Here is a 27,746-nt window from a genome sequence, read left to right as displayed (position 1 = left end):
CACCATCACCTGTTTTGGGCCTATCCAAAAGTAAATTCTTTTTGTGTAGGATTTACACAAAATTAGTTACTATATTTGGTACAAACATAGTTTTTAAGTGGGACGAACTCTTGTTTGGTCTTCTACTTTCAACATCTACAAATATTAAAACAAAATACTTATTTAGAATATTGAGTGTAGCTGCTAGAGAAGCAATTACTAAGAAACGGCTTAAACCAGATACCCCATCATTAGAGAACTGGTATGATGTCATTTATGAAATATTTGTAATGGAAAGAATTACTTTCTCAAAGAGGCATCAAGAAACTAAATTTGAGGACATTTGGATTTTATTTAAATTTCTTTTTTACTAAATGTATTTTTTTTTTAATTATTATTATTTATTTGATCTTATTTCACATGAAAAGCATCCCATGTTCTGTTTGTGTGTTCTATAATTTTATTGTAAAAAGTGGAAAAGTTGGTTCTATTCATATTTGTATCTAATTAAGTATGTTTATGTAGTAAATGTGTGAGTAAAACCAAATAAAGGAAAAAAAAGAAAAGTAAACGGTACACTCAAAAAACGCAAAAGATAAACGCGCAGCCTGATCTACCTACAACAGGGGTCTCTAAGCAACCTGCAGCTCCGGAGCCACATGTGTCTCTTCAGCTCCTCTCCAGTGGTTCCCTGTGGATTTATAAACATGGAAATGAATAACTGTTTTTTTGTTTACATTTTCATTTTTATTTATCATTGTTGTAGATCTATGGTACGACGGTACGACGGAGTATTAGGGCCACATTGAGGAAAAAAATAAATCTGAGATTTCGAGAATGAAGTCAAAATATTATGAGCATAAAGTCATAATATTAAAAAAGTAGTAATTTTACGTGTTATTTTCTTTTTTTCTCGTAAAGTTCTGACTTTATTCTCATAATATTATGACTTTATTATCTTAATATTATGACTTTATTCTCGTAATATTACAATTTTTTTCTCGTAATATTATGACTTTATTCTCGTAATATTATGACTTTATTCTCGTAATATTAAGACTTTTTTTCTCGTAAAGTTATGACTTTATTCTCGTTACATTACGACTTTTTTCTCGTAATGTTATGACTTTATTCTCGTAATATTACAACTTTTTTCTTGTAATATTATGACTTTATTCTCGTAATATTACGACTTTTTTTCTCATAATATTATGACTTTATTCTCGTAATATTACGACTTTTTTTCTGGTAAAGTTATGACTATTCTCATAATATTACGACTTTATTCTCGTAATATTACGACTTTTTTCTCATAATATTACGACTTTATTCTTGTAATATCACAACATTTTTCTCGTAATATTACAACTTTATTCACGTAATATCACAACTTTTTTCTTGTAATATCACGACTTTATTCTCGTTTTTATTACGACTTTATTCTTGTAATATCACAACGTTTTTCGCGTAATATTATGACTTTATTCTTGTAATATTACCATTTTTTTTCTCGAAATGTTACGACTTTATTCTCGTAATATAACAACGTTTTTCGCGTAATATTATGACTTTATTCTTGTAATATTACCATTTTTTTTCTCGAAATGTTCCGACTTTATTCTCGTAATATCACAACTTTTTTCTTGTAATATCACGACTTTTTTCTCGTAATATCACGACATTATTCTCGTAATATCACAACGTTTTTCGCGTAATATTATGACTTTTTTCTCGTAATATTACGACCTTTATTCTGTAAATCTCAGATGTTTTTTCCCTCAATGTGGCCCTAATACTCCGTAGTACATTTGCTCTTTGGCCCTCACTGCATCAGACTTACATACTATATACTTAGACTATAAACTGTGTTACCTTCATCACAAAACTCAAATGTTTTGTGTCTCCAGACGGATTTATTATTTATTTATTCCCTAAAATGTCTCTTTAGATAGTAAAGGTTGCTGACCCCTGCTCTAGGGGGTATTTAAGCGAAGCCGGAAGTAACGGAGGGATGACTGTCTCGCTCCGCTGTCTCTGTGTCTTCTCTTGAGTCGGAGCGGAGGGTTTTTCAGGAGGGAAACTTTACAACGTTTAACAGGATTTGAGCACCTTTAATTCATTTCATCCTAACTACTAGAGCCAGGGCAGCCACACTGAAAGGTAGGAGCACATCTCGACTAACAAACGCCTTCATTTAATCGTGTATTATGATTATTTTAACCCGCTCCAGTTTGCGCCATTTTCGCTTAGTTTTGTAATGCACAAAATGTGCGCCTTTTTTTTAGCCTCTTTGTCCCCTATCTTTAACGATATTGTTTATTCCTGGAGGATATTTCACATCACAGTTAGCTAGTCCACATTAGACACTATTAAGCGTTAGAAGAAAGGCTTCTGTCATCCAAAAATTGCGTTCAAATCAAGTGCAATTGCGCATTTTAGTGCTGCATCAGGGCCGTGTGTCTGTCTGACGCTAAACAGCAGCAGCGGCGCAGCAGGAGACTGGCGCACATGAGTTAGCTTAGCGAGCTAACCGGCTAATCAGATAGCTTTTAGGGTTTAGTTTGTTGACATTTGCGTTGACAAGGAAGTTTACAGTAAAGCTATACATAATCATAATAAATAAACAGTTGATGGTTTCATTTCCAGGGGCTTTTAAATGTAACACAAATGAAAGAGAGTCGTTTTACTGTAGACATGTAGCTAACTAAGCTAGCCCCTTTAGCTAGTACCTAGACATGTTGGGTTAAAACGATACTTTAACACACATTTACTGTCAAACTGGTGACAGATTGTTGAACATAACCCTCTTAAGTTGGTTAATTATAGAGTACAACTCCACTGTTGTGAACTTAAATGCTGTGTGGGCAGTTTGTAGTTTTGTTTCTCTTTGCCTGGTTTTCACTATACCTCTAAAGCACTGTTGCCATAGTGATCTTTATCTATTAAGACCCTTCATTGGAATATCTAATGATCTCTGATTGTCCTAATTGTTTCTTATCTCTATTATGTAGTCATATTATTTCTCTATATTAATCTTGTCTCTAGGTGGAGGCTTCAGATAAGCTCAGTGTTTTGTTTTTTTGTCCCTTCCTGCACTTTATGTTATTCATTTATTTTGTTGTTATGTTGTATAGTCTTAAATTGTGCAAAACAAAAAAATCTCTATAGCAACGGTGCTTTGGAGGTAACTGCCCACACAGCATTTACATTTATAACATTGGAGTTGTACTCTATATAATGTCCAACTTAAGAGGGTTATGTTCAACAATCTTTCATCAGTTTTACAGTAATGTGTTTTAAAGTATTGTATGTCTAGGTATGTTAAGTTACCTGGACTTCCTACACACACATAATCATTTAAAATCACCTAGATACAATTATGGTTACATACTCAACCCATGAAAGTTGTGTGACTGTCCTCACTTTTACTAACTTATCTTTTTTTACACTTTGTGCTCTTTTATGTTGCTTTTATATATGTAAAGCACTTTGAATTGCCTTTGTGTATGAAATGTGCTATATAAATAAACTTGCCTTGCCTTACAGAGGTGCCTAACCACAATGGTGTTTGACAGTCAGCCTCAAAGTCAATTAGGACCTCTAATTAAGACCCTTCATTGGAATATCTAATGATCTCTAATTGTCCTAATTGTTTGTTATCTCTATTATGTAGTCATATTATTTCTTTATATTAATCTTGTCTCTATGTGGAGGCTTCAGATAAGCCCAGTGGGTTTTTTTGCCTCTTCCTGCACTGTATATTATTAATTAATTATTTTGTTATGTTGTATAGTCTTAAATTGTGCAAAACAAATACACAAAAATCTCTATAGCAACGGTGCTTTGGAGGTATAATGAGAACAAGGCAAAGAAAAACAAAACTACAAACTGCCCACACAGCATTTAAGTTTATAACAGTGGAGTTGTACTCTATTTAATGTCCAACTTAAGGCGTTTTTTCTTTCTTTTTCCTTTTCTTTTCTTTTATTTGGATCTCCATTAGCTGTGGCTGAAGCCCAGCTATTCTTCCTGGAGTCCACTTACTACCTAGACATGTTGGTTTAAAATGATACTTTAACACATATTTACTGTAAAACTGATGAAAGATTGTTGAACATATCCCTCCACTGTTATTAACGTAAATGTTGTGTGGGCAGTTACCTCCAAAGCACCGTTGCTATAGAGATTTTTTGTTTTGGTTTTGCACAATTTAAGACTATACAACATAACAAAAAAATAAATGAATAATATACAGTGCAGGAAGAGGCAAAAAAACCCCACTGGGCTTATCTGAAGCCTCCACATATAGAGACGAGATTAATATAAAGAAATAATATGACTACATAATAGTGATAACAAACAATTGGGACAATCGGAGATCATTAGATATTCCAATGAAGGGTCTTAATTAGAGGTTAGTAAATTACAAGTTAGTAAAAATAAGGACAGTCACACAACTTTCATGGGTTGAGTATGTAACCATAATTGTATCTAGGTGATTTAAATGATTAAAACACCTTAATTTAGACAGGACAGCCTACAGTCCTGGTAACTGTACCCCAATCATTGGAGCTCACTACATGGATAATGTCAGGTTTTCAATTTCTAATACTGTAAGGTTACTACCAGGGAATGAAATTGGCACCTGCCAAATAACAGGGTAAATGTTGGCTGTGGCAGGTAAAACTTTCAGGTCACCTGCCACCATGGCAGACAGGTTTTCCTTATATTTAGAAATATTAGTTTTAAAATGCAATTCCTAAATTAAAAATAGTCAGGGATTTGAGTATGTAACCATCATTGTATCTAGGGGATTTAAATGATGAGAGTACAACTCCACTGTTATAAACTTAAATGCTGTGTGGGCAGTTTTGTTTCTTTGCCTCGTTCTCATTATACCTCCAAAGCACCGTTGCTATAGAGATTTTTGTTTAATTGTTTATTGGTTTTGAAGAATTTAAGACTATACAACATAACAACAAAATTTATGAATAATATACAGTGCAGGAAGAGGCAAAAAAACCCACTGGGCTTATCTGAAGCCTCCACCTAGAGACAAGATTAATACCTAGACATACGATACTTTAAAACGCATTACTGTAAGACTGATGAAAGATTTGTTGAACATAATATTTATGGTAAAAGAAGTTGTTGCTTGTTCTGTTTTTGTATTTTGACATATAATATGCTATGGTCCAACCACTAATGAATCATATTTACCTCGATACTCTGTGAATAGTATTACCTTGAATCTACAGTAGGTCCTGTGTTGTGTGTTGGGTTGTGTCTTGAATATTGTTGTTTTGTTGCTGTCGCTTTTTATGTTGTGGTCATTGTTGGTAAAGATTGTAATGTGATTTGTGTACTGAAATGTAGCCTAAAACAGTTCAAAGTGATTTATAAGTGGACTCCAGGAAGAATAGCTGGGCTTCAGCCACAGCTAATGGAGATCCGAATAAAAGAAAAGAAAATTGTATGCATATAGCAGTGTTATATTTATACTATGAGAGTTTTCCTAAAATTTGATTTAAAAAAAGAAACCGCAATATATCGCCTTACTTACAGTATCGCAATATATTGCATCGTAACCCCTGTATCGTGATGCATATCTTATCGTCAGATTCTTGCCAATACACAGTCCTAGTGTTTACGATTCTAAAGCGTTCTACATAGACTTCAGAAGTGGCAGACAAAACAGTTGTGTGGCTAGTAGAAATGTTCAGTGACCTGCCACAGTGGCACGTGAGGAAAAAACTTAATTTTAGACCCTGGTTACTACTTTAGATCACGTTACAGAAGGTAGGAGCTTACTTGCCTCTATTAGCAATTGATTTTACACAACTAGAATCACATAATCATGTAGAAAGAGCCAAACCCCTTATATCTGAGAAGCTTTATACAAACCAAATTGTCTTGCTTTTATTAAATTGTTTGTTTTCTCGGTCCAACTATGTTTAATTTACACTGATATAAAGCAGAGAAACGCACCAAATCCTTGCATCCTCTTGGCTTTTATGCTTTATAAATGGCTTAGTTGACAATCATGTCAGTTTCTAAAAACAATGAGAACAAGGTCAGTTCAACTTTTTAAGGCAATGACCGCCACAGAGTCTAGGACTTGCGAGTTCCCTGATCTGGTTAGGAATGGTTTCACAGTCTTGTCATGATACAAGACTTTCTAACTTCGTTTCAATATCTTGAAAAATATTGATTTTCGATACCACGGGCAAAAATGGACACAACATTGAGGGAATATAATTTTAGATTTTTAAGAATATAAATAATGATTAATAGCAGTGTCTCAACTTGCTGTCGGAGAGAAGAGAGAGCAGAAAGTGCAGCTGGTACCCATGTATCGATACTGCGGAAAATGACTATTGAAACCATTTCGTACATTCAGTATCGATGCTTCGGTGAGTTGACAACACTAGTTTCATATAATTGACTTTACTTTCTCTTTCATTACAGGAGTCCACGAATCATGTCAGGCATTGCATTGAGCCGGCTTGCCCAGGAGCGCAAGGCATGGCGTAAGGACCATCCTTTTGTAAGTAGTGTCTTATGAGATGCACCTGTTCTGGCTCCACTGTGAGGGTCTGTTTGTGCTTTCATTAGATGGCGTCAAGTCCTCTGGTAAACACCGATGACGTAACTGTTTGCTCTCTCCTGTTTCTCCAATTTTTCAGGGATTTGTTGCTGTACCAACAAAAAATCCAGATGGAACCATGAATCTCATGAATTGGGAATGTGCTATTCCTGGCAAGAAAGGGGTAATGTAGTCTCTTTGCATACAGAACTTATTTACCTTACATAGCAACCACTGCTAAATGCTAAAACTGCTAAAAACACAGCAATATTTATAAGACTGAGTGTGTTTACATGGACATGAGTATCCCGGTTATGATCAGGTTTTTGGTGTTTGAGCATGTAAACATCATATCCCATTTTCAGAAACTTGGATAAGCCCTTATATCCGTTAATGAGAATCCCGAATATGCTAGCTGGAGTAATCCAAAAGCAAGCGTGATACTGTTACATGCACTGTATACACCGTATCCTGGTTTCTGAGTGCTGCCGACTACTTACAAGTGACGCAACAGAAATACAAACAATGGAGGCAGCGAAAGCATCAAAATGCTGACCTATTCAAGTGTGTAGTGGGCAGCCCTCAGGTTACAGGACACCATGTAAAATGTAAACAAAACAGGAACATGTGCAAATAGAATGACCAAACTGGGATACTAATATGTGTCATGTATGCAGGGATATGAATAACCAGATTTCTGTGTGCTCATGTAAACATCATATCCCAAATATGATCAAAACTGGGATAAGGTTACTCATGTGTCATATTCATGTCCACGTAAACACACTCAATGACATTTCTGTAGCGGGTGTATGGTTTTAAACAAATATATTACATAATACAAGTATGGAGGTATGTCTTGCATTTCCTATTGTGCCAGCATATGTAGTGAATCCCAACTGGAGTGTTCAGACAGATTTTCAAGGCACAAGCCTGAAACCTGCTTTTTTAAAATGAATTTGGCAATAATAACAATGTTTTAAGAGTCATTTTTGGTGGAAACTAGTGTGACTATGAATCTAAAGGTTGTGTGTCTCCTCAGACTCCGTGGGAAGGAGGCCTGTTCAAACTGCGCATGTTGTTCAAGGATGACTATCCTTCTTCGCCTCCAAAATGTGAGTTACTGTGTCTGACCTGTGCTCGGCGTAAACACAAACTGTTATTGTGATTACCTCACACTCTGTTATTATGTTGTAGCAGATGCTTGTTATGAATCTGCATTATGCAGTCTGTAGATGAACAGCAGCACTGCACAGAAAAACACTTCATCTAGAATGTAAAGCCAGGTGCACACCATAGTCTTACTTCGAGGGTATTTTGCATTATAGGGCATACTTTCTATCCTGACACTGGCAGGAGTAACAGTCTGGCTTGTTTGACGGCACACTGACAGTCGGAATAAGTTAATGAAAATGTTTTAAATGGCAAGATGAGGTCAACACAGAGGGGCAACGTGTCCCTACCAGTGCATCAATTCTTAACACTCTCTGCGATGGCCTAATAAGACATCTGGTCAACAAGTTGCCACTTGGCCAAACTGGATTATACATCTCCAACAAGTTGAAGTATCCTTGTAATGAAGAAGAGCATCATTTATAGCTAAGGGCTAATATCATCAGAGTCTGCTTAAGGGTTACTCTAGTAATCTTAAGGTAACTCTGTAGTTAAGATAGTAACTCCTGTTTAAGCTTTCTCACTAAAGCCGAGCACCTGCTTGACACCTTGGTTGTGATCGGTTCACAGCAGTAGCAAACACATGTTTTTCCCCACACCATCATTTGTGTATGAAGGCTTGTTAATTAGTTCTATACTCAGCAAAGGCTGCTGAAGATGATCTAAAAGCAATGTCATAGTAATTGTATCCATTCTTTGCTGTTAATAAGATGATTTTGGAGGTTAACTGGTGGGCCTCAACCAGTGGGTGCTTTCACACATGCATCCTTTACTGTTCATTTTACAGACTTTCACACAACGTTTGCCAGTAATGATTTGAAAGCTGATAAATCCATGGTGCTAAACCGGTTGTGACAGACAACTTAAAACATAAAAACACTTTGCCTAGAGTACAATACCGGCCTGCTGTGTGACCCAAATCCTTACATTAGCGATATGGGTCACAAACAACGTCCAGGCATTGTGCGATGTTTCTAATATCCAGCAACAGGGGTGGTGTCGTCTGAATGTCACATTAAAATAACATCAGGCAACAGAAGATGCTGCCTTTTAGCGGAACGGCTCAGTCAGTGTATTCTGTGGAAAAAGCCTGGTGACATTTGTGGAATTTGTTCATCTCGTCTGACATTTGTAATGGATCCGAAACATAAGTGCACTTAACATTTTTCTTGTGTTTTCAGGTAAATTTGAGCCTCCGCTCTTTCACCCAAATGTGTATCCATCAGGCACAGTATGCCTATCTATTCTAGAGGAGGACAAGGACTGGAGACCAGCCATCACAATAAAGCAGGTTTGGATTGACATTCATAGCTCATTTACATTATAGGGCTTCTCTGTACCTGAATATATATATCTGTAACGTTATTTAAAAATCAATTTGCATTAGAAAAAAAAGCATTAAAAGCCAAAATCAGTGGCTATGATAATGTGTGTATTTTTAGTTATCTTTAAACTTGAAAAAGATTGGATCTGGTTAATTAAAGCTGAAATAGGCAAGATTAGAGCAAATATGATTTTTTTTTTTTTTTTTTTTTTTTAAAATATGTTATTTTTATAAAACGGCCGCTATATCGTGACAGTAGTACATGAAACAGGTAATTTGAAAAAAGTCATGTGCCTCTGTGTCCTCCGGTGCTCCTAACGGCATCTGCAAGATTTCACAGACCGGAGGAAAACAAGCAGTCAGCTGATCTGCTGTCTATGAGAGCCGGCTGTCAATTACTCGCGAACTCCGACTAAACGGTGTTTAGCTGAAAGGTTATTATGGAATTTTTTGCAAAATGAAGCCAAAAACATTCTGCCTACTGCCACTTTAAGTTTAAGGTTTCTGATTCAACTTGAAAGATATAAAACTACAAGGGCACTGGGTGAGCACACATACCTCCGCCAAGGCCGTTACCATGAGTGAAAAATAATACGTGTATCGGCCCCCCTGATTCGGATCCGCTCCGAATTGTAACGGGTTCTTCCTTGGCCCATGTTACACCCTTCCACCAAGTTTCATGAAAATCAGGCCAGTAGTTTTTCCCGTAGTCCTGCTGACAAATAAACCAAACATAACCTCCTTTGCCGAGATAATGAAACATTATTTTTAATTTGATAAGCTAATTAGTCTATTTTTATTGACTCAGCTGGGAAATCAGGGACACAAGTTTTTGAATCATTCAGGGAGATCTAGCCTAAACCATATTAAACATTGCATGCAGAGTTCATGCAACTGACCTTGAACTTAGTTTACTAACAAATATTATTATAAGCAGCAAAACGGATGAATTGCTCATTTTAAAAACAATTTTGTCTCATCTATCCTACAGATCTTATTAGGTATCCAGGAACTCCTAAATGAACCAAATATCCAGGATCCAGCCCAAGCAGAGGCTTACACAATCTACTGGTGAGTGATATTAGATTTAATCTTTTTAACTGTTACACTGAAATGTGAAAATACTAGATGATTTATAAAGTAACGTGTGTGTGTCCGAAAAAGGTTAAAGAAATAAGAAGTCAATAATTGATCTCCTATATACAATACCAAAATCTGATTCTAAGTTGAACCTGTTGAGTTTTACTTGCACTGCAACAGCACAGTGAAATTTGTAGTGCTACAATAGGAATGGAGGACTTCTTTATTGTTCTCTTAACTAATACATCAGTATTGTCAACTCTGTGCCTCCAAAATAAATTGAGCTCATGACAAATTAAATGGTTGTTGTAGTGCAAGCCAAAGGAGAGAGACTTTCTAAAGTTTCTGTTCCAAAAGCAACACTGCAAGACCTTGAGGTTGAAATTATACTCTTGAGAGCCACTCTCCCACCTCACACCCCAACACTCATCACTCATTAAAGCACTCTCCTATTGCCAATGAGCATCTTGGCTGACGTAACACAAAAAGCCACAACATCTGTTAAAGTTGATAGTCTGCTTGGGAGATTCAACACGGCCGGTCAGAATTGGCCGCTCGGTGTGGGAGGATCCTCTCCCCGGTGCTGGCTGGCCCTCGTCAGGCACACTTCCTCCATTTGCACCACGGCCGGCCATAGTAGGTCGGCTTGGAAAGGACCGGGGTGAAGGTGGTTCACGGCTCTGACCGTGAGCTTTACAGCACCCCTCGCCCAGACCTCGCTTCCTGGGGCTGTGGACCATAATGGTTCAGGGTATAGGATTTAGGATACTCTAATGGCTGAAATGGAATATAATATTCACAACTATTTATGTCTATAATCATCTGAGACTAAGAATCGGTTGAAACATGGAGCCCGTGTCGATAACCATGCTTTGTGGGTGTGACACTAAATTTTGTTTAAAAGATTAAGAGGCTGGATAAACAATTTGTGCTCTTGTGAACAATTTAATCACAAACACATTGGTTGTATAGATCGGAATGGTGATGACACGGCAAAAACAGTATTATTTTCATATTGCATTATACATTGCAGAAAAAAAAAATTGCAGTCATTTTTTTCCTAATATTGTTCAGCCCTAACTTGAAGAGGCAGTCCTGAAGTATAAAAATATGTGTGCATGTGTTTGGATGTGTTTTATCTGAATGAATAAAAAATGTTGCATAGCTTTAATCCAAATTTTAACAATGAAGTGGTTGATTGCTTAGTTTGCTTCACATCAAAAAAAAAAAAACTACGGAACTGCTGAATCCTGAAGATGATGGTTTTTAACTTTAAGATTAAAATGATCTTTCAGGGGACTTATTGGTCAAAATATGCTTTTTTATTTTTTTTTATTTTTTTTTTTAATAATGGTTTGCAAATGCCTGTTTCTGATTTGACAATCAGAGCACCATGGTAACTGCTATTTTTTTTTTAACCCTTTTGCAGCCAAAACAGAGTAGAATATGAAAAAAGAGTTCGAGCACAAGCCAAAAAATTCTCCCCCTCGTAAGGGCGAAGACTTGCTCCGCTGTGGCAGAAGGAATGGGTTTAACAAGAATCACCTCCCCGCTCAGTCTCTCAATGAATGTGCTCCTCTCACATCAGGACTTGCTTAAAGACTTCTATTTAAACTCCACACATTCTGTGCCATCCGACCTATCATTTTTTTTGTTCTTAATTGCCAGTTGGCGCATAATGCTGGGAGGGGATGGGTGCTTCAGCACCCTGGTCATTTCTTTTTAAACATTAATTGTCTTATGTGGTGCAAGGGACACAGCTCGGTACCAGTTTCATCAACTCCATGCAAGCTGGCTGTCATCAATGTTCAAGGAAGGAAATGTCTTTTTGTTTTATATTGCTCTTTCACAGGGTCTATTCCTTTTATGTTTCCCCCCTTTTATTTTCCATAAATTTAATGTAAAATTAGCTTATTTCATTGTCAGTATTTCAACTGCTGTATAATGAATGGCACTTTTATACTGTTGTATCTCACTAGTGTCTCTAGATGGCTCTGTCTAATTCTCTTTCCCAGGTTTTCTATTCAGCATGCTGTAATATATGATAGAATCTGCTGCCTTGGCTGTCTTTTTGTTATTCAGAGTGTTTGCTATGAAATAAATAAAAATGGCCATGATGACTGAGGCAGGTAGGCTTACTTCTGTATCAGACTTTAAGGTTATATGGTGCTTTGTTCATGTATGTGTTGGCGTAAATAAAACTTTCTACAAAACTTTAGCATTTTGTTTTATTAGATGATTTAAAATATACAGCAAGTTAACCTCTTAAGGTTTCAGAGACACAGCAAAACTATTATAACAAAGTCAAAATACATTTATTTTAAGTTCCTTAACACAATTTACTCATTTGATGCAAGCATGCAATAATATTTAATATCTACATCATGCCTAATGCTGTGGAAAAATTTTACAAATATACACAAAATAACGTTATATAAATGGCCAAATATTTCTGTACTGTGAAAACAAAGTATTTACTTTTATTTTATGACAGTCATACACAAAAGGCAAATACATTTTATTTATTTTAAGCTTGAAGCATTTGGAGTATTTTGAAGCAATACCTTTCACGGTGTAAATGTGTGTTGTTGAACTTTTAATTCCAACATTAAAGTTCAACTTCACACTATTTTACTGTGCATTTACTACACATCCGCTTATGCTTCAGTGATGGCATCCACTCTGATGATCCCTGTTGGGCAGGGTTTTGTTGACTGGTTCCCATGATGCTCTGCTGGGACTGGACACTGCTGGAAGCCGCTCAGGGTGCAGTACTCGTTGCAGTACCAGGGAGGGTCCCTCTCCAGCCAGCACCCGGAGTCTCCTTCATCAGGGCTCCCTGGCTGCGAGCTGAGGGTCAGACTCTGGAGTGAGCTCCGTGGAGATGACAGCGGAGCCATGGTGCACACGGCGTACGGGATGCCCAGGAGGGAATCATCACAGCCTGGGTCGGTTATGTTGCTGTATGATCTGCCCGCCATGAAGTGGTGGCGACACTGGGGCTGACCCTCTTCCTCGACGACGGCACACTTGGTCAGCGTGTCAATTTGGAGCATTTCCTCTGCCTTCAGCATGTCTGCCGTGTTCTCTTGCGGAACCACCCAGCTCTATAATCATCACATTCACGTTTAGTTGACAGTACTACGAGATAATTGTCAGTATTTTATGTGACAAGCTTACCTTGAAGTCTCCCTGGCAGTCACTGTACAGGGTGTGGAAATAGGGTGCTGGGGTTGGGATGAAGGCGCTCTGCCTCCACCTTTTAAATGTGAGGAATATAAAGAAAATATTTAGTGTTTATTGGTTGTAAGAAATGGCATTTGTTATACCATGATTTGGCATTTACTAAGGAATCAAAAGTTGGAGGAGGACCTTACTTTTTAACTGGAGCGTAGCAGACAAGTAAGGCAATTGGCACGGACACACATACGGAGATGAGCACCTTAGCCAGTCCAGAAACAAATGTGTTTCGATCTGGATCTATGGACCAACATCCAATAGAAACAAATAAAAACAGCTAAATTGTAGGCTTGACACAATGGGGAATTTTTAAGCAACAAATTTACAGCAGCTGCTTTCTCAACAAGTTGCCTTTTAATATGAAGATCATCTTCACTAAGCTTAGATCAGCTGATTGTTTGAAAGAGACTCACCATTCACAGCTGACTCCGTCTCCCAGTGAACCTCAGAAGACCAGTCACTCCACTGTCCATGGTAATTAACCTGATCTGGACCGGTGCGTACTCTGGCAGCGTACTTCGTGTCTGGTGCAAATACCTCATCATCCACAGAGTAATTTATGACAGTGGTGTGGATTATATGCGATTGCACCTGAAATAAATAAACAGGGTTGTATGTAAAACTTTGTAAAGGAAAAGAATTGTCCTGTATGGCGGCCCATTTGTGCCAAATCAGCAAATCAATTTATTAGTTCACAGAAAAGTGCTGATAGATGGGTAGATTATTTAATAATGTTACTACAAAGACATTGATGGTTACAATTTCTCAATTGCTTTATGTATTACCAATTTTAATTTTGACTGTCCTTTGTGATATAAAATAGTGTACTGATGAGTTTAATTTAATTTCACTGTACCAGGTTCAGCGCTCTGGTATTTTACCTGACCCCCAGCAGCCTTAAAAGCTAACAGGGACACTATGTTCTTAGTTAAACATGTAAAAATGTGTGCGGTGGAAAAGACCGGGGGTCATATAAAGTTACATATTTTCATCACCCACAGACTGTTGCTGCGCTGAGCCGACAACCACAGTGTGGTGGTTTCTCATTTAAAAAAACAAACAAACATGAAAGGAAAATTTGCCTACCTAGGAGCTTTGAAATGTGTGAAATTATCGACAGCAATTTGGATCAAACGCCCTGGCACTGTGGCAAAAGTCTAATAATAGACTAAATTATTCCAGATTTCATTATTTTGGTATTTTGGTATTTTTTCAATGAAGTGTTTTCATTCATCTTTAATTTATTAAATCGTTAATTCCTCTGTTTTATCGTTTAATGCATCATTTCCATGTTGTTGTTTTTTAGATCTAATACATTCATCAATTATTCATTTGCCAATACATTTTAACTGCCACAAACAGGCGTATAATAGACCAGAGCTGGTTCCTAAAAAGCATTTGTTATTCCTATCCCCACCCCTTGTATGTTTGTCATTGAATCTCACGTTAGGATCGTCTCCTCTTTTGTAGTATTGGAGCTGATACTGGAGGGTTTTGTCAAAAAAGGCGACAATTTCCTTATAGGTACTTTCCCAGGTGAAGTGGCGTTGACTTGAGTTGTGGCTGACTGTGAGGCAGCACGGTGCGTTGGGTGTAACTGAAGAGAGGACACATTAAAGACAGTCATACACAAAAGGCAGGTTTTTAGATTGGCAGACATCTGTATTTTTCTTATATATCTTTGTGTCTGGTTATGAGAACAGACCAACATAGTTTCTTACTGTTCGAATCAGGCTCATATTTGTCTACCAGCTCCTCACAGCTTTCAGACCCGTTGTTCTGGTCGTGACAAAGCGAGATTTTCAAAGCATCCGAGAAGGTGTCTTTATAATCCTCGTCCTCAGGCAGTTTAACGGAGCAGTAGTAATCCCCATTGTTGTTAGTCAGCATACACACATACTTGTCGCTGCACAAAGTAGCAATGAATCACAATATCGTCAAAAACATTTAAAGTCATCTGTAATTAATAAGTGTCAGTAAAAAAAAAAGAAAAACAAGCCTCACGTTCCATATCTTGTTATGATGAGCCAGTAGGAGCTGTTGCTGTCTGAGCCGTTTTCTGATGGTGCGATGTTCAGGGAGCAGTTGATGGTGAACAGGAGGTCGTTCACACAGCGAAGGTCATGGTTCACACCTAAACAAAATATGGCAGCCCAGGTGTCAGTAGCCAACAATGCTATTTGCACCCGACCCGCGCACACATTAGATACTGAAAGTGTATATGTACTGTATGTATATTTTTCCTAAATCTAATCAAGTAGTTTTATTGCCTGAACGTAACCAAACTTTGACTGAAACCTGAAAATAATCATTTAAAAACAGAAAATAATAAGTCAACTGAGCGAAAAATAGGCTTGAAAGTCCTGAGTTTGACCCATTCATCCACCACAACCTACACCGTGTATATATTTTGTCGCTCTTTATATTATTACTACTACGGGGTGTAAAAAGCCAAATAGCTGACTTGTGACTATTCTCAGCCGGGTGCAAATAGACACAAAGCCAACGTGTCACTTGGTAACCTCATTTAAGTTAAGGATCTCTTTAGTTGGTGAATCATCCTCTTTGTATTTGTAGTTTTTCTTTTAATTATGTAGGTTTTTATGCGTATCATCCAGTCCAAGAACCAGTACTGATGACTTAAAAACATTTTAAACTGCACGCTTTATGGGTTGTTGAAAAAATCAACAACTTTTTAACTTACAATATTTAAAACTACATACTTAAAGGATAGCCCCCCATCTTTTTCCATTAAAATCTCTTTAAAAAAGAGGCCAGAATGGACAGTAGAAACAATTACGGCGACCAATAATGCTTTCAATGTCCATATGGGCATGGGAGTGTTGTTTTAGGATAGACTTGAAAAAAATGTGAACTTACCCTTTAATTAGTTATTGCAAAATGAATAAAACAGCAACATTCATTTATGACTCACCAGCATCTGAAACAGCTTCTACTTTATATAGGTTTATTGTAAAATGAAAAACCTTTCATTATAACATTAGTAAAAGATAGTAGGCTTTCTCCTTTATAATAAGAAAGCTTAGCAGACTTTTCCCAGAAGGTCAAAGGTCAAATATACCGTAGCTGAGGTCCTCATCAGAGTCAGTTAAAGGGATAACAAAGCCTCTGAGCCATTTATTCTAACTCTTAGTGTGTATGTTGTATTATATCTAGTTTTTAAAGCATCTTACATTTACAGTTATTCATTTGGCTTTAGTCCCAAGCAGCCTACAAATGAACGTACAATCCAAGCAATCTGATTGTTGTGATTTTCTGTCACATTTAAAAAAAAAGAAGATACAGGTAGAGACATAACCTGTGGTAGGATTTCCGTGCAGACAGACAATGTTGGTAGACACAAGCAGAAACACGATCAGCAGCTTCAGCCTCGGCGGAGAGCAACGATCCATCACACCGGACGGTCCAGACATCACCTCTCGGCACTGAGAGGTCTCGACTAAGTCATGCTGCCCTGAAGCTCTCGCTAAATCAGCTTTTAATGAAGACTGAGAGGGGGAGGCATCAGTGAGTGTGCTCACGCTGATAGCTATCACTCACATGTCTCTGGTGGGAGAGGATATGCTTTTTTAAGAGAGCAGTTGTAAAAGGAAAGTGTGTGAAAGGGGTAAGGCCACAGTTTAACCAAACACGTAGAGTCTCGTGTCACAACCCCATAATCTATCATGCTGCGCACTTAATTTGGTTCTTTTTATGAAATTTGGTTAAAATCGAAAATGCTTACTAAATGTTTTACCTTTATTCTTTCAGCATTCTTCAGATTTCTTCACCTAACTTAACCTTCTGAACAGGCACAAAGCTGACAAACATATAGTCATATCATCACAGCAATGTGGTGAGATTCATTTTGATCAATGAGCCGATAAGACTTGTTTTCATTTATGCACTAAACTGACAAAACACATCTTTAACACACTAGATAACAACCAAAAATAACTTACATGAATGTATTTTAGTTTAATATTTGTGGCTGTTGCACTGAGCTAGACATACTGTACGTCGAAGAATACAATTTATGTTTGTGGATCGTTTTGAGGCTAATTTTGTAGCACTTAAATCTGCAGTAGGCGGAATTTCTTTTGGAATCATTGGGCAAAAATTCCATAATAACCTCTCAGCATATTGTAATTCAAGTGTTCTGAGAGATAACTAGACATCTGCACCTATTCGTGGCTCTGTTTTTCAAAACTTTAAAAAATCTAACGTTAGCCTGTGAAGTGGGCGGTGCTTGGTATTTCCTCAACTGATCTCAGCATGGCTGCCAGGTCACAAACCTTCTCATTTTACAGCTAAACGGTGCACTACAAGATGTTTTTGAAAACATTTGAGGCGAGAAATAGGCATTACAGGAACAGAATATTGATTCATATTTGATCAGCGCTGCCTAGTTTGACCGTTTGAGTCGGAGTTTGCGAGTGATTGACAGCTGCTCAGAGACGGCAAGGCTCCAGCACGTCTCTGATTGGTTGTTTTCCTCCGGTCTGGGAAATCTTGCAGATGCCATTAAGAGCACTGGAGGACACAGAGGCACATTATTTTTTCAGATAACCTGTCTCATGCTACTACTGTCAGGATATAGTGACCATATTTGCTCCATTTCTACCCACTGCTGCTTTAAATGCCTTCATGCTGAGACTCCCTTCATGCTGCTGTATTTTAGGTGTATTTTTATATGTAAGACAAAACATATTGGCAATTCTCTTTGACTAGTGGAGCAGCCTGAAATTGGAATATGTGAATTATTGTGTAACTTACAAGAGTGTTGTGCAATGTGTAGAGCAGCAACAGGAGATCAGCTGAATGTTGGTTATGTGTTTCGGTGATTCTGTAAAAGATACGAGCTGACAGTCTTCCTCTCTGAGGTTCACAATTTTGTTGATTTAGAGTTCATGTCTTACACACTAGTAGACTGTGTCTTTCAGTGGGTCGCTCACACTGCATGAAGTAATATGCAATTGATCCAAGAGGACGTCAGCAAGCTTGACCCCGTATACCAGTTTAAGCTTTTTTCAGTCTGATTAGTACAAAACATGTTTTTAATTAAATGCATTTTACAAGACTGTCATCTTCATGACTTGTCGCACTTACATGTAGCAAAGGTTAAAAGTTAAGAAAGCAATACTCTCAAAGCTCCTTTATATATATATAACTTGTTTCAGAGAGCATTTGAACAGGAAACAAGTAAACAGCATGTTACCACACAGACATGTCATGTCAATGTGATAAGAGGTTTCAGTTTGGTTTGGGTTTTTTGGCTATCCAAAATGTGTGCACTTCTGATCACCACAGAGCATAAAGGAGGCCTATTTTTATTTGTGGAAACCTAAATGACTTTCTGTTCCCCTCCCACCCCCTCTCATGTGAAGCAGTGTGACCTTCTGTTGAGAAACGTGCCCGAGATCAGCAATGAAGCTCGTGTGAGATATGTATTTTTCATAGTGTGCAAGAACAGAAGTCCTGATACGGTCGGCTCTATCTGCAACTTGCTGCAGTTCCGCCGCCTCTGATATGAGTGCTTTTTAAAATTTCTTTAGTACTTTGATAAGGACGCTTCCTTCTTTGTGATAAAGACTTGGTTACGAGTTGGCTCGGAATAACGTGTAATCTGACTGATGAATATATGAGCGGATGATTGCGGTAATGATAAAATAAAGGTGTCGTCAAATGATAATTTTAAAAGTCAAAAAGTAAACACCTTCTGTTTTAAAAAACATTCAGAGACATGCAAACCTTGTATTATAATCTTTTAATATTTCCCTAGTAGTATTTACAAAGTTGTCCTCAATATTTTAATTCCATAAGTCCTTTACACGGCTGGCAAATATAAAAAGAAAGTTAAATTCCCTTAAATTACTTATTCCACTTCAATATAAAATCTGCTGTAAAATAATACTGGACCTATAAAACAAGTCTCCTCTGAAGTCTGTGGCATGTGTTTTTTCCATATTTAGTGTATACAAAGTGTTACAAAGCACCAGGATACAAAACATGATAAAAGACCCCGTGCAAAATGATGGGTATAGTTTTAATTTGAAGTTTCTATCTAGATCAGGGATCTAGTTAAGCACTTGAGGCACACCTGCGTGGGTCATTCACAGGCCAGTTTACCATCAAATGACGACAGGGTGATGGCAAAGGCCTGCAGGGCACACATGGGGAAACTGTAATCCATGGAGAAGACATCCTCCGCTACACGGCCAAACTGCATCACGATGTAATCCTCTGGAAAAGACAGCAGCAGGGGGCAGAGAGAGAGAGGGTGACGTTAAAGACAAGACGGACATTTTCCTTGTGGTTGATGATAGAAGAAGATCTTACCATTGTCGGGGTGGATGATCTGGAAGTTTTTGACGGAGGCCTGGGTGACACGGCCGTGGAAGTTAAGCACATACGACTGAGTCTGTTCGTTCCAGCTCGGGGATTTGTTCACCAGTGTGACCAGTTTGTCTGTGTTGCTGTTCACATGGCGGACCAGTAAGGTCTCAAGTTCCTATAATAACATAACATTTCAGTTCCTCTGGCATATTTCACACTTAATAAACATCATCACAGGATTTTATTTTTTTTAGACATACATTTTTTGGACGAATGGACACTCTTTCATCGTTCTCCATCATGCCGGGGATGACCACCGTCATCTTCCTGGGACCCTTAAATCCCAGCACGTTGGTCTCCTGGAACATGATAGCCAGTCGTATTACAGGCTTTATCTCTTCATATGCTTTGCTAAGTCAGTGGGGATGTTAGAGTGTATCGAGTTAAGTTTGGACTCACATAGCAAATTGCTGCGAGCTCTTGCCGCACTGATTCGCACTCTTTGATGAAGGGCTTTTTCTCCGGGTTTTCACCTCCATCATAGACGGTGAACTTTGTACCCAGAACGTTGGACCTGAAACAAATTAGTGTGATCAGATACATGATCTGAAATCATCTGTCAGGTGAGAGATCAAAATGTCAACTGTGCCTGAATTAAAGGAACAGTGTATAATATTTCGGGAGATCTATTAGCAGATATGGAATATAATATTCATAACTATGTTTTTATTAGTGTATAATCACCTGAAACTAAGAATCGTGTGTTCGTTAGCTTAGAATGAGCCCTTCATATCAACATTAGTAGCAGGTCCTCTTCACAGACCCCACCCAGGTTGGTCCGCCATGTTTCTACAGTAGCCCATTAACGGACAAGCCAAACCCTGTCTCTATAAGAGAGAACCTTTCATGTTTATGTTACCTGAAGGCCACTCCTAAAGTAGTGTCATTATGGTAAAAATGGCCTCTGAGCAAAGCGAACAGTGCTACCATGGTTTTGCACTCTGCAAACTCAGCTGGTTGCAATCTGCAACCACACCACTAGTTGCCGCCAAATCTTACATTCTGTACCTTTAAAATAAAACCATGGGGTGAATTCACTCCCATGTAAAATGATTGCCTCCACAAAACAAGGAGGAATCCCCAAAATGCCCTAAAAAATGTCCAATTTACACCTGGGATGCAGCTAAGATAGAAATCCATCAAGAGACCTTTTTTCATGGCAGATATTTTGGCACTTCATAGCAGGAAAATCACAGGCGTATAGATAATAATATTTATGATGGTGCTATTCCATTTCAGGTGTCAAGTCAGAATGTCTGCTATAATTAAGTACTTCAGGTCCAGGTTTGAGAACCACTTGTTAAGCATGATGAAAATGGATTCTTAAATATCAAAGCGGTTTTGAAAGGGTTGCTAACCTTAGTTTTCCAATGTAGCAGTTTGTATCTCTGGACAGATTCGTCGGGTCGGTGGAGATGAGATAGTTGGATGTTTTGCACTTCTTCCTTTTTCTGCCTGCCATCAGAAACACCTTGGTGATGGCACAATGAAAAACACATTTTTTGAACAGACAATGGAGAGAACTTAGAAATACGACAGCTTAAGAAAACAGGATCATGTCATTAGAAATAAAAAATCAATGTGCACAATGATTGAAGTGCCGACCCTCTTGCCGTCCTCCTTCTCCATGTGGAGGTAGTAAGTCGGGTAAATGCCCTTCTCCATGCCTCTCCTATCCCTGGTGACCCTACACTGGATCGTCACATCTCTGGGGGCTGGACGACAAGCAAACTTCTCAAGGTCCTCCACTGACATTGGAGATGTTGACTGAAATGAGAAAGAATGATTTGCTTTCTGCGACTAATCAAAATAAGGTGCATACTCGCATAATTTGCTCTTAACAATACACTAAACCGTTTTCACTTGTAATGTCTCACTCTTTCATTAGATTCACTGTCTGAGGATGAATTCTCCCTGTAGTTGGAGTTAAGGGAAGCGAGACTCGGCGTAGTTTTCTCTGCTTTCTTCGTCTTTTTCTCCTTTTTCTCCTTTTTCTCCTTTTCCTGGATTTCCTCGTCTTTACTGTCATCACTTATTTGGCACCTGGCTGTAAAGATGATGACACACACAAATGTGTTCTTAACAACAGCTTTACAGTATTGTTGATCGTACAGTGCACAGGGCCAGATTATCACTCACATGTGTCGAGTTTTTTCTTCTTCTTAGGCGACTGAGGGACAGGCCTCTGGGACCCATCTTCCTCTTCATCGTCGCTTTCATCATCGTTATTCTTTGGACTTGCCCCCTCTTCCATTGACTCTGTCTCCTGGGTTGAACCCTCCTGCAAGTGCTTCTCTGCAAAAGAGGAGATTGAGCATTGTGAGTGTGATACATACAGTAGTTAGATACATTATGTTAATGATACGTCGGACATTGATGTTACTTTTACGCTCTTGTTTGGTCGTCTTGTTTGTCATCTGTGGGGATTCAGATTCTTTCTCTTTGCCTTTCTTCTTTGTTTTTTTCTCCTTTTTCTCCTTGTCATCGCTCTGTTCCATCTCTGACGGAAAGCAAAGCAGCGAGTTGCTGATGAATCATTTATTAAAGCAAAGTGTTTCTTAGCTTTACATGTGCAACAAACACGTGCTGAGTCACATTCCCAATAAGGGCCCAATGTGTGTGTGTGCATTCATTTTTGCTCTCTGACACATACTACAGTATTTGAATCCTCGAAATCAAGCAAGTAATTTACATATTCTTACGTTGGTCTTTTTCTTTTTTCACTTCTTTCTTCTTTGTCTTTTTCCCCCCCGCCTGAGCATCGTTCTCCACTTCCCACATCGCCTCAGGCTCTTCGTCAAGCTCAAAGTTCATTTTCCTGGGAGTGGCGTGATTCTCTGAAGGCATCTCATCTAACGTCATGCTTGCTTCACCTAATGTGATCTCATCCAATGGGTTATCATGGGCATGTTCGACTTGATCTCCAGGAGAAACAAACAAAAAAACATGTATTTAATATTGTACATTGGAATTATATTTTCTATAAAACATAGAATGATTCTACTACTAACCACTCAGGGAAGCGCTGCTCAGGGATTGGCTGATCAACAGAGGTGTTTCGTCAGAGCGGGAGGTTTTGTGCTTTCCTTTCTTTTGGCGAGCGTCCCGATTGGCTACCACCATTTGAGAATCAGCCCTCTTCTTTTGCTGCTTTTTTATCAGAAGGGTTCGCTGTGGGAGTATTAGATTTAAAATTCAAACTGTCAACTCAATGTTCATCCATTGGGATGCAACTACAGATTTAATTTTTTTTTATTTTTTATTGGGATCTCTTTTAGCCCAACTGGGCTATTCTTCCAAGAGTCCTGAACATAAAAAACATCACTTTAATAGATACAAACAGAAAAAACATTTGTACAAACAAAACACTTAATACCCCCAATTAGCCCCTTACATTGTGCATCACACAAAATAACATTAAAATCAACAGATTACAACAATGAATGCCTTGCATGCAGCAGGGAAACCTCCTTAAATCCAATGAACTATATCATGTATATTTCTATTGTCTCAAATACATTAACTTTAGATATTTTTGAAACTATTCGTAGCCATTGCCCTAGTGGTGTCAGGTCATTTATTCCACCTTTGACAAGCCTGATAAGAGAATGCTCTTTTACTAAGCTCCAATTTAAGCCTTGGCAGGACATAATTTGTGCGCGTAGTAGTTCTTGTATTGACTGTATGTCTAATCTCTCACCAAATGGAGTCGGTCCTAAATAGCTCTTGTTTTCTTTGTATGATGTACATTATAACGTAAACTCAAAAGGCTTTTGTCAATAGTGTCCTTTACAGTAAATCACCCCAGGGTAGTAAGTCACTCGGGTGTCGTACGCACACCTCAAGACAATTCTGACTGCCTTATTCTGGGCCTTTTGGAGCCTTTGTATCTCAAAGATAGCTGCAGAGTTAGCAGTGCTTCTTGTCTCTGTACATACAGAGACATTTTCTCACCTCCAATGTGTGTTTTCACTTTCAGAACTTTTTGTTTTACTTATACTTGTTTACAGGACATATTGTAGGTAAGATGTTAAGCTGTACAAGAGTGTAGTGTATTACATTTGAAGGTACTACTGCTTTTTTAATGCGCACGATTTCAACTAAAGTCAACAGACCACAAGTTACAACACCATGGTTACTGTGAGGTTTACGTTTCCCTGAAATGTTTATGTTAAGATGCCGGTGTTACATCGAAATCTGTGACCGCAGAGAGCCAGCAACACATACATATTTATAGATGGTTATTTACTTTATTTCGCCTGGCAGTTGTCAACTTTATATGTATTATATATATTATACCACTACTTTTACTGCTATTTACTATTACATACAACTATTTGAACTTATGTAGTGTGTCACAAACATCTCAATACACTTAAAAACATCAAATACATATACAAATACTAATTATAGGCTACTAAGTAAACTAATATGACTAACACTAATAGGGCTAATAATAAAACACAATGCAACCAAAACAAATGTTTTAGAACTAGGCTTAATGAGTTGTATGTGAGTTACAATAGGTTAAAAATCCTGCAAACAGGCACTAGTGTAGCCTACTAAAACGGTATGAAAATACGGCAAGACAGGCTGTCGTCACAGATGAACTAATAATAAAGACATGAACAATGTTATTTCCTGATTAAAGACACACAGTTGTCTTTTTGCTTTTCTTTTAGAGTTTTGTGAATTTATCTTTAAAGTAAAAATATTAAAATACATTTATGATTTTTAACAATTTAGTTTTGTGTGTTTTTGTCACATATTTGCCTCATTTATTACACAGGTACAGTGGGGTCACATTTTCTGACAAAAGCCGTCAGAAATGGTGACCTCATGTGTTGTTGGCTCTCTGCGGTCACATATTTCGGTGTAACACCGGCCGTATTATCTGCCCAGAGAATTCTCCAGTGTTTTAGTTGCTGCTGTTTACATTCCTCCTGATGCAAATTTAAAAAATGTTGTATTGATGTAAAAATTGTATTATTAGTACTTCTACTGCTGAATATCTGCTCATATTTCTGGTATATTGTATTTATGTACTGGATATAAGCCGGTATAGCTCACATACTGTGCAGTATAAACAAGCGGTATAGCTCGAAACAGCAGGTGGTTCTGACACAGGTAGCCATGACCTTGTGAGACTCAAGAAAGCTTTATTTATTTGCAAAGCTCTGCCTCAGCTAATTAGCCTATACAAGGAATAAGTTCCAGTATTTGCTCCACTGTCAGCATTGACTATCATATATCTTATACTGTATATCCTGTATATGTTCTGAAAGTATATGGTCTTAATATGCCTTGTACAAAGTATTTCTTATATATGTACATTCATACTTCCTGATATGTATATGTTCTTAATATGCCTTGTACAAAGTATTTCCTTTTATAATTGTAATATAACTTATTATTTTTAATGGAGCTTCCAAGCAAAAAGCATTTCACACGATTGTACTTGTATAACCGGCGTGACAATAAACATCTTGAATCTTGATAATTATATTTATCCTATAAAGGAGCACAGCTAAAAATCTACTCTGTCAACTTAAAAATAGGTAGATCTATCTCTTTGTTAGGTTAGTTGAAGTGTACCAGTGGGCTATTTCATGTGTAAAACGACATCAAATACTTCAATAATCCTGGTTTCTTTACCTGGTTGTCCAGCTTCTGTTGTCGTATATCAGGGTCCTCCATGTCTGTGTGTAAAAAGACTCACTGTTAATTAATTAATTACAATCAGTAGATAATTAAGGATAACAGATGAAAATCCAGCATCAATGTGAGAAATGGTTTCCCAAAAAGAATAATAAAAGAGCAATCTAAATATGGAGGCTTGCGTTTGATTGTGGTCACCCTGCTCTCTATGTGACAGTCTGTCCACCTGCATGCAGCAGAAGGCAAAGTGGATTAAAGGGGGATAATGTTCTTAAACTGCACTGCACAGCTCAGTCAGTATAGGACAAACAGCCTTTCTTTCCATGGCTGCTTTATGGAGATGCTGTAAGGCCTAATGTTACAGCTGAGAGGAGAGAAACAGGAAGGTGATGCTCCTCCTTTGTGACTAAAGTCAGCAGTCAGTCTGCAGCATCACTCACCCAGCAGCCAGCAGGCGTAAACAAACAGACAAACACAACACTGAAGCCGCAGAAAGTCACCACAAACAACCCTTTAAAAGCTTCCGAGTCTCACCTAAAACTCTGTAGCCTCTCGTCACACTACACATCACCTGACAGGGCCCGTTAAAATAATATAAAACACCCCCTGAAAAAAACATTTAACTAAAACTAGACGTCGCAGCTATTAGCGCAGACACTCAGGTAGTCAGGTTTATCTCGTTGCCATGGATACGGCTGCCATGCAGCAACGATGGAGAGCCGTGATATATTCAAAACAACAAACAACTACGTCATCAGGAAATAACATCTTTATTCGTATTTATTACATTTATTATTATTATTTTTTAAACCTATTTTTACTCACATTCAACTAATTTAGCCTAGTTCTAAAACGTTTGTTTGGTTGCATTATGTTTTATTATTATTATAATCCCTATTAGTGGTTGTCACTATTTAGTATACTTAGTAGCCTATAATTAATATTTGTATATGTATTTGATGGTTTTAAGTGTATTGAGACCTCTAACTAAGTTCAAATAGTTGTATTTAATAGTAAATAGCATTAAAAGTAGTGGTATAATATATAATACTATATTATATATTCATATTTCTAAGTTGTATATATTTATATTTATATATATATATTTATATATTTTATTTATATTTCTAAGTATAATATTTCTAAGTTGACTTAGAAAGACAATTTTTGACTGCCAGATAAAATAAATAAAAATCTATAAATAAATAGTGGGCATTTCAATTTATTTATTTTGTATTGTTTTACTATATTTAATTCTATCATATAGGCCTATATTAGTATACTTAGTAGCCTATAATTAGTATTTATATATGTATTTGATGATTTTAAGTGTATTGAGAAATTTGTGATGCACTAAATAAGTTAAATAGGTTCAAATAGTTGTATGTAATAGTAAATAGCAGTAAAGGTAGTGGTATAATACATAATACATATAAAGTTGACTTAGAAAGACAATTTTCGACTTCCAGATGAAATTTAAAAAAAATCTATAAATAAATAGTTGGCATCTCAATTTATTTTTTGTTTTACTATATTTAATTCTATCATATAGGCCTATATTAGTATACGTAGTAGCCTATAATTAATATTTATATATGTATTTGATGTTTTTAAGTGTACTGAGACCTCTAAATGAGTTCAAATAGTTGTATGTAATAGTAAATAGCAGTAAAGGTAGTGGTATAATATATAAATACATAAAAAGTTGACTTAGAAAGACAATGTTCGACTGCAAGATAAAATAAATAAAAATCTTTAAATAAATAGTGGGCATTTCAATTTATTTTTTGTTTTACTATATTTAATTTTATCATATAGGCCTATATTAATATACTTAGTAGCCTATAATTTGTATTTGTATATGTATTTGATGATTTTAAGTGTATTGAGAAATTTGTGACGCGCTAAAAAAGTGAAATAAGTTCAAATAGTTGTATGTAATAGTAAATAACAGTAAAACTAGTGGTATAATGAATATAATACGAATAAAGTTGACTTAGAAAGACAATTTTCGACTGCCAGATGAGATAAAATAAAAATCGATAAATAAAAAGTGGGCATTTCAATTTATTTTTTGTTTCACTATATTTAAGTTTATTATATAGGCCTAGCCTTTGGTTAATTATGTATTTTGTGTGCAGTTTCAATATTGTTTTTTTTTGTGTTTTAGGTCTTTCATCTGAGTTATAATGAGTAAAATAGAATATGAGTGATGATGAGTCAAAATAAATAGTGGGCATTTCAATTATTTATTTTTTTCTTTAAAAAAAACCTTCTACTTTATTTTATTTTGTAGGCACGACGCGCTAA

General features: G+C 37.1%; 3 protein-coding genes across 5 annotated transcripts; 1 reads left to right on the top strand and 2 right to left on the bottom strand.

Annotated features, from left to right (window-relative positions):
* Positions 1-1,960: 1,960 nt before the first annotated feature.
* ube2ib (ubiquitin-conjugating enzyme E2Ib) lies at positions 1,961-12,358 on the top strand. Its single transcript, XM_037753911.1, has 7 exons — positions 1,961-2,139; positions 6,448-6,526; positions 6,666-6,749; positions 7,608-7,680; positions 8,920-9,029; positions 10,054-10,133; positions 11,572-12,358. Exons 2-7 carry the CDS (start codon positions 6,461-6,463, stop codon positions 11,633-11,635), a joined length of 477 nt encoding a protein of 158 aa, XP_037609839.1. The 5' UTR covers positions 1,961-2,139; positions 6,448-6,460; the 3' UTR covers positions 11,636-12,358.
* LOC119478887 (interleukin-21 receptor) lies at positions 12,192-16,936 on the bottom strand. The gene is made up of 8 exons (XM_037753907.1): positions 16,702-16,936; positions 15,387-15,516; positions 15,104-15,288; positions 14,828-14,979; positions 13,796-13,973; positions 13,520-13,622; positions 13,323-13,401; positions 12,192-13,249 (listed from the first exon to the last, which is right to left on the bottom strand). Exons 1-8 carry the CDS (start codon positions 16,814-16,816, stop codon positions 12,800-12,802), a joined length of 1,392 nt encoding a protein of 463 aa, XP_037609835.1. The 5' UTR covers positions 16,817-16,936; the 3' UTR covers positions 12,192-12,799.
* A 2,459-nt stretch (positions 16,937-19,395) lies between these two features.
* On the bottom strand, positions 19,396-26,126 carry si:dkey-220f10.4 (tubby protein homolog). 3 transcript variants are annotated; one of them, XM_037753903.1, is made up of 13 exons: positions 25,971-26,126; positions 25,434-25,477; positions 22,790-22,949; positions 22,481-22,702; positions 22,162-22,278; positions 21,918-22,073; positions 21,656-21,825; positions 21,384-21,545; positions 21,137-21,249; positions 20,178-20,292; positions 19,979-20,077; positions 19,722-19,893; positions 19,396-19,625 (listed from the first exon to the last, which is right to left on the bottom strand). In XM_037753903.1, the coding sequence occupies exons 1-13, from the start codon at positions 26,053-26,055 to the stop codon at positions 19,492-19,494; spliced, it is 1,749 nt and encodes a 582-aa protein (XP_037609831.1). In that variant the 5' UTR covers positions 26,056-26,126; the 3' UTR covers positions 19,396-19,491. The 3 variants fall into 3 exon arrangements, with proteins under 3 accessions (XP_037609831.1, XP_037609832.1, XP_037609833.1); XM_037753904.1 differs by having other exon boundaries at positions 22,481-22,699; positions 25,971-26,125; XM_037753905.1 differs by lacking the exon at positions 19,396-19,625 and having other exon boundaries at positions 19,771-19,893; positions 19,975-20,077.
* Between the last annotated feature and the right edge of the window lie 1,620 nt (positions 26,127-27,746).

Source organism: Sebastes umbrosus, chromosome 20, assembly GCF_015220745.1.
Source record: "Sebastes umbrosus isolate fSebUmb1 chromosome 20, fSebUmb1.pri, whole genome shotgun sequence".
NCBI lineage: Eukaryota > Metazoa > Chordata > Actinopteri > Perciformes > Sebastidae > Sebastes > Sebastes umbrosus.
Note: the sequence above shows the minus strand (reverse complement) of the source record. Positions and strands in the feature narration are given on the sequence as shown.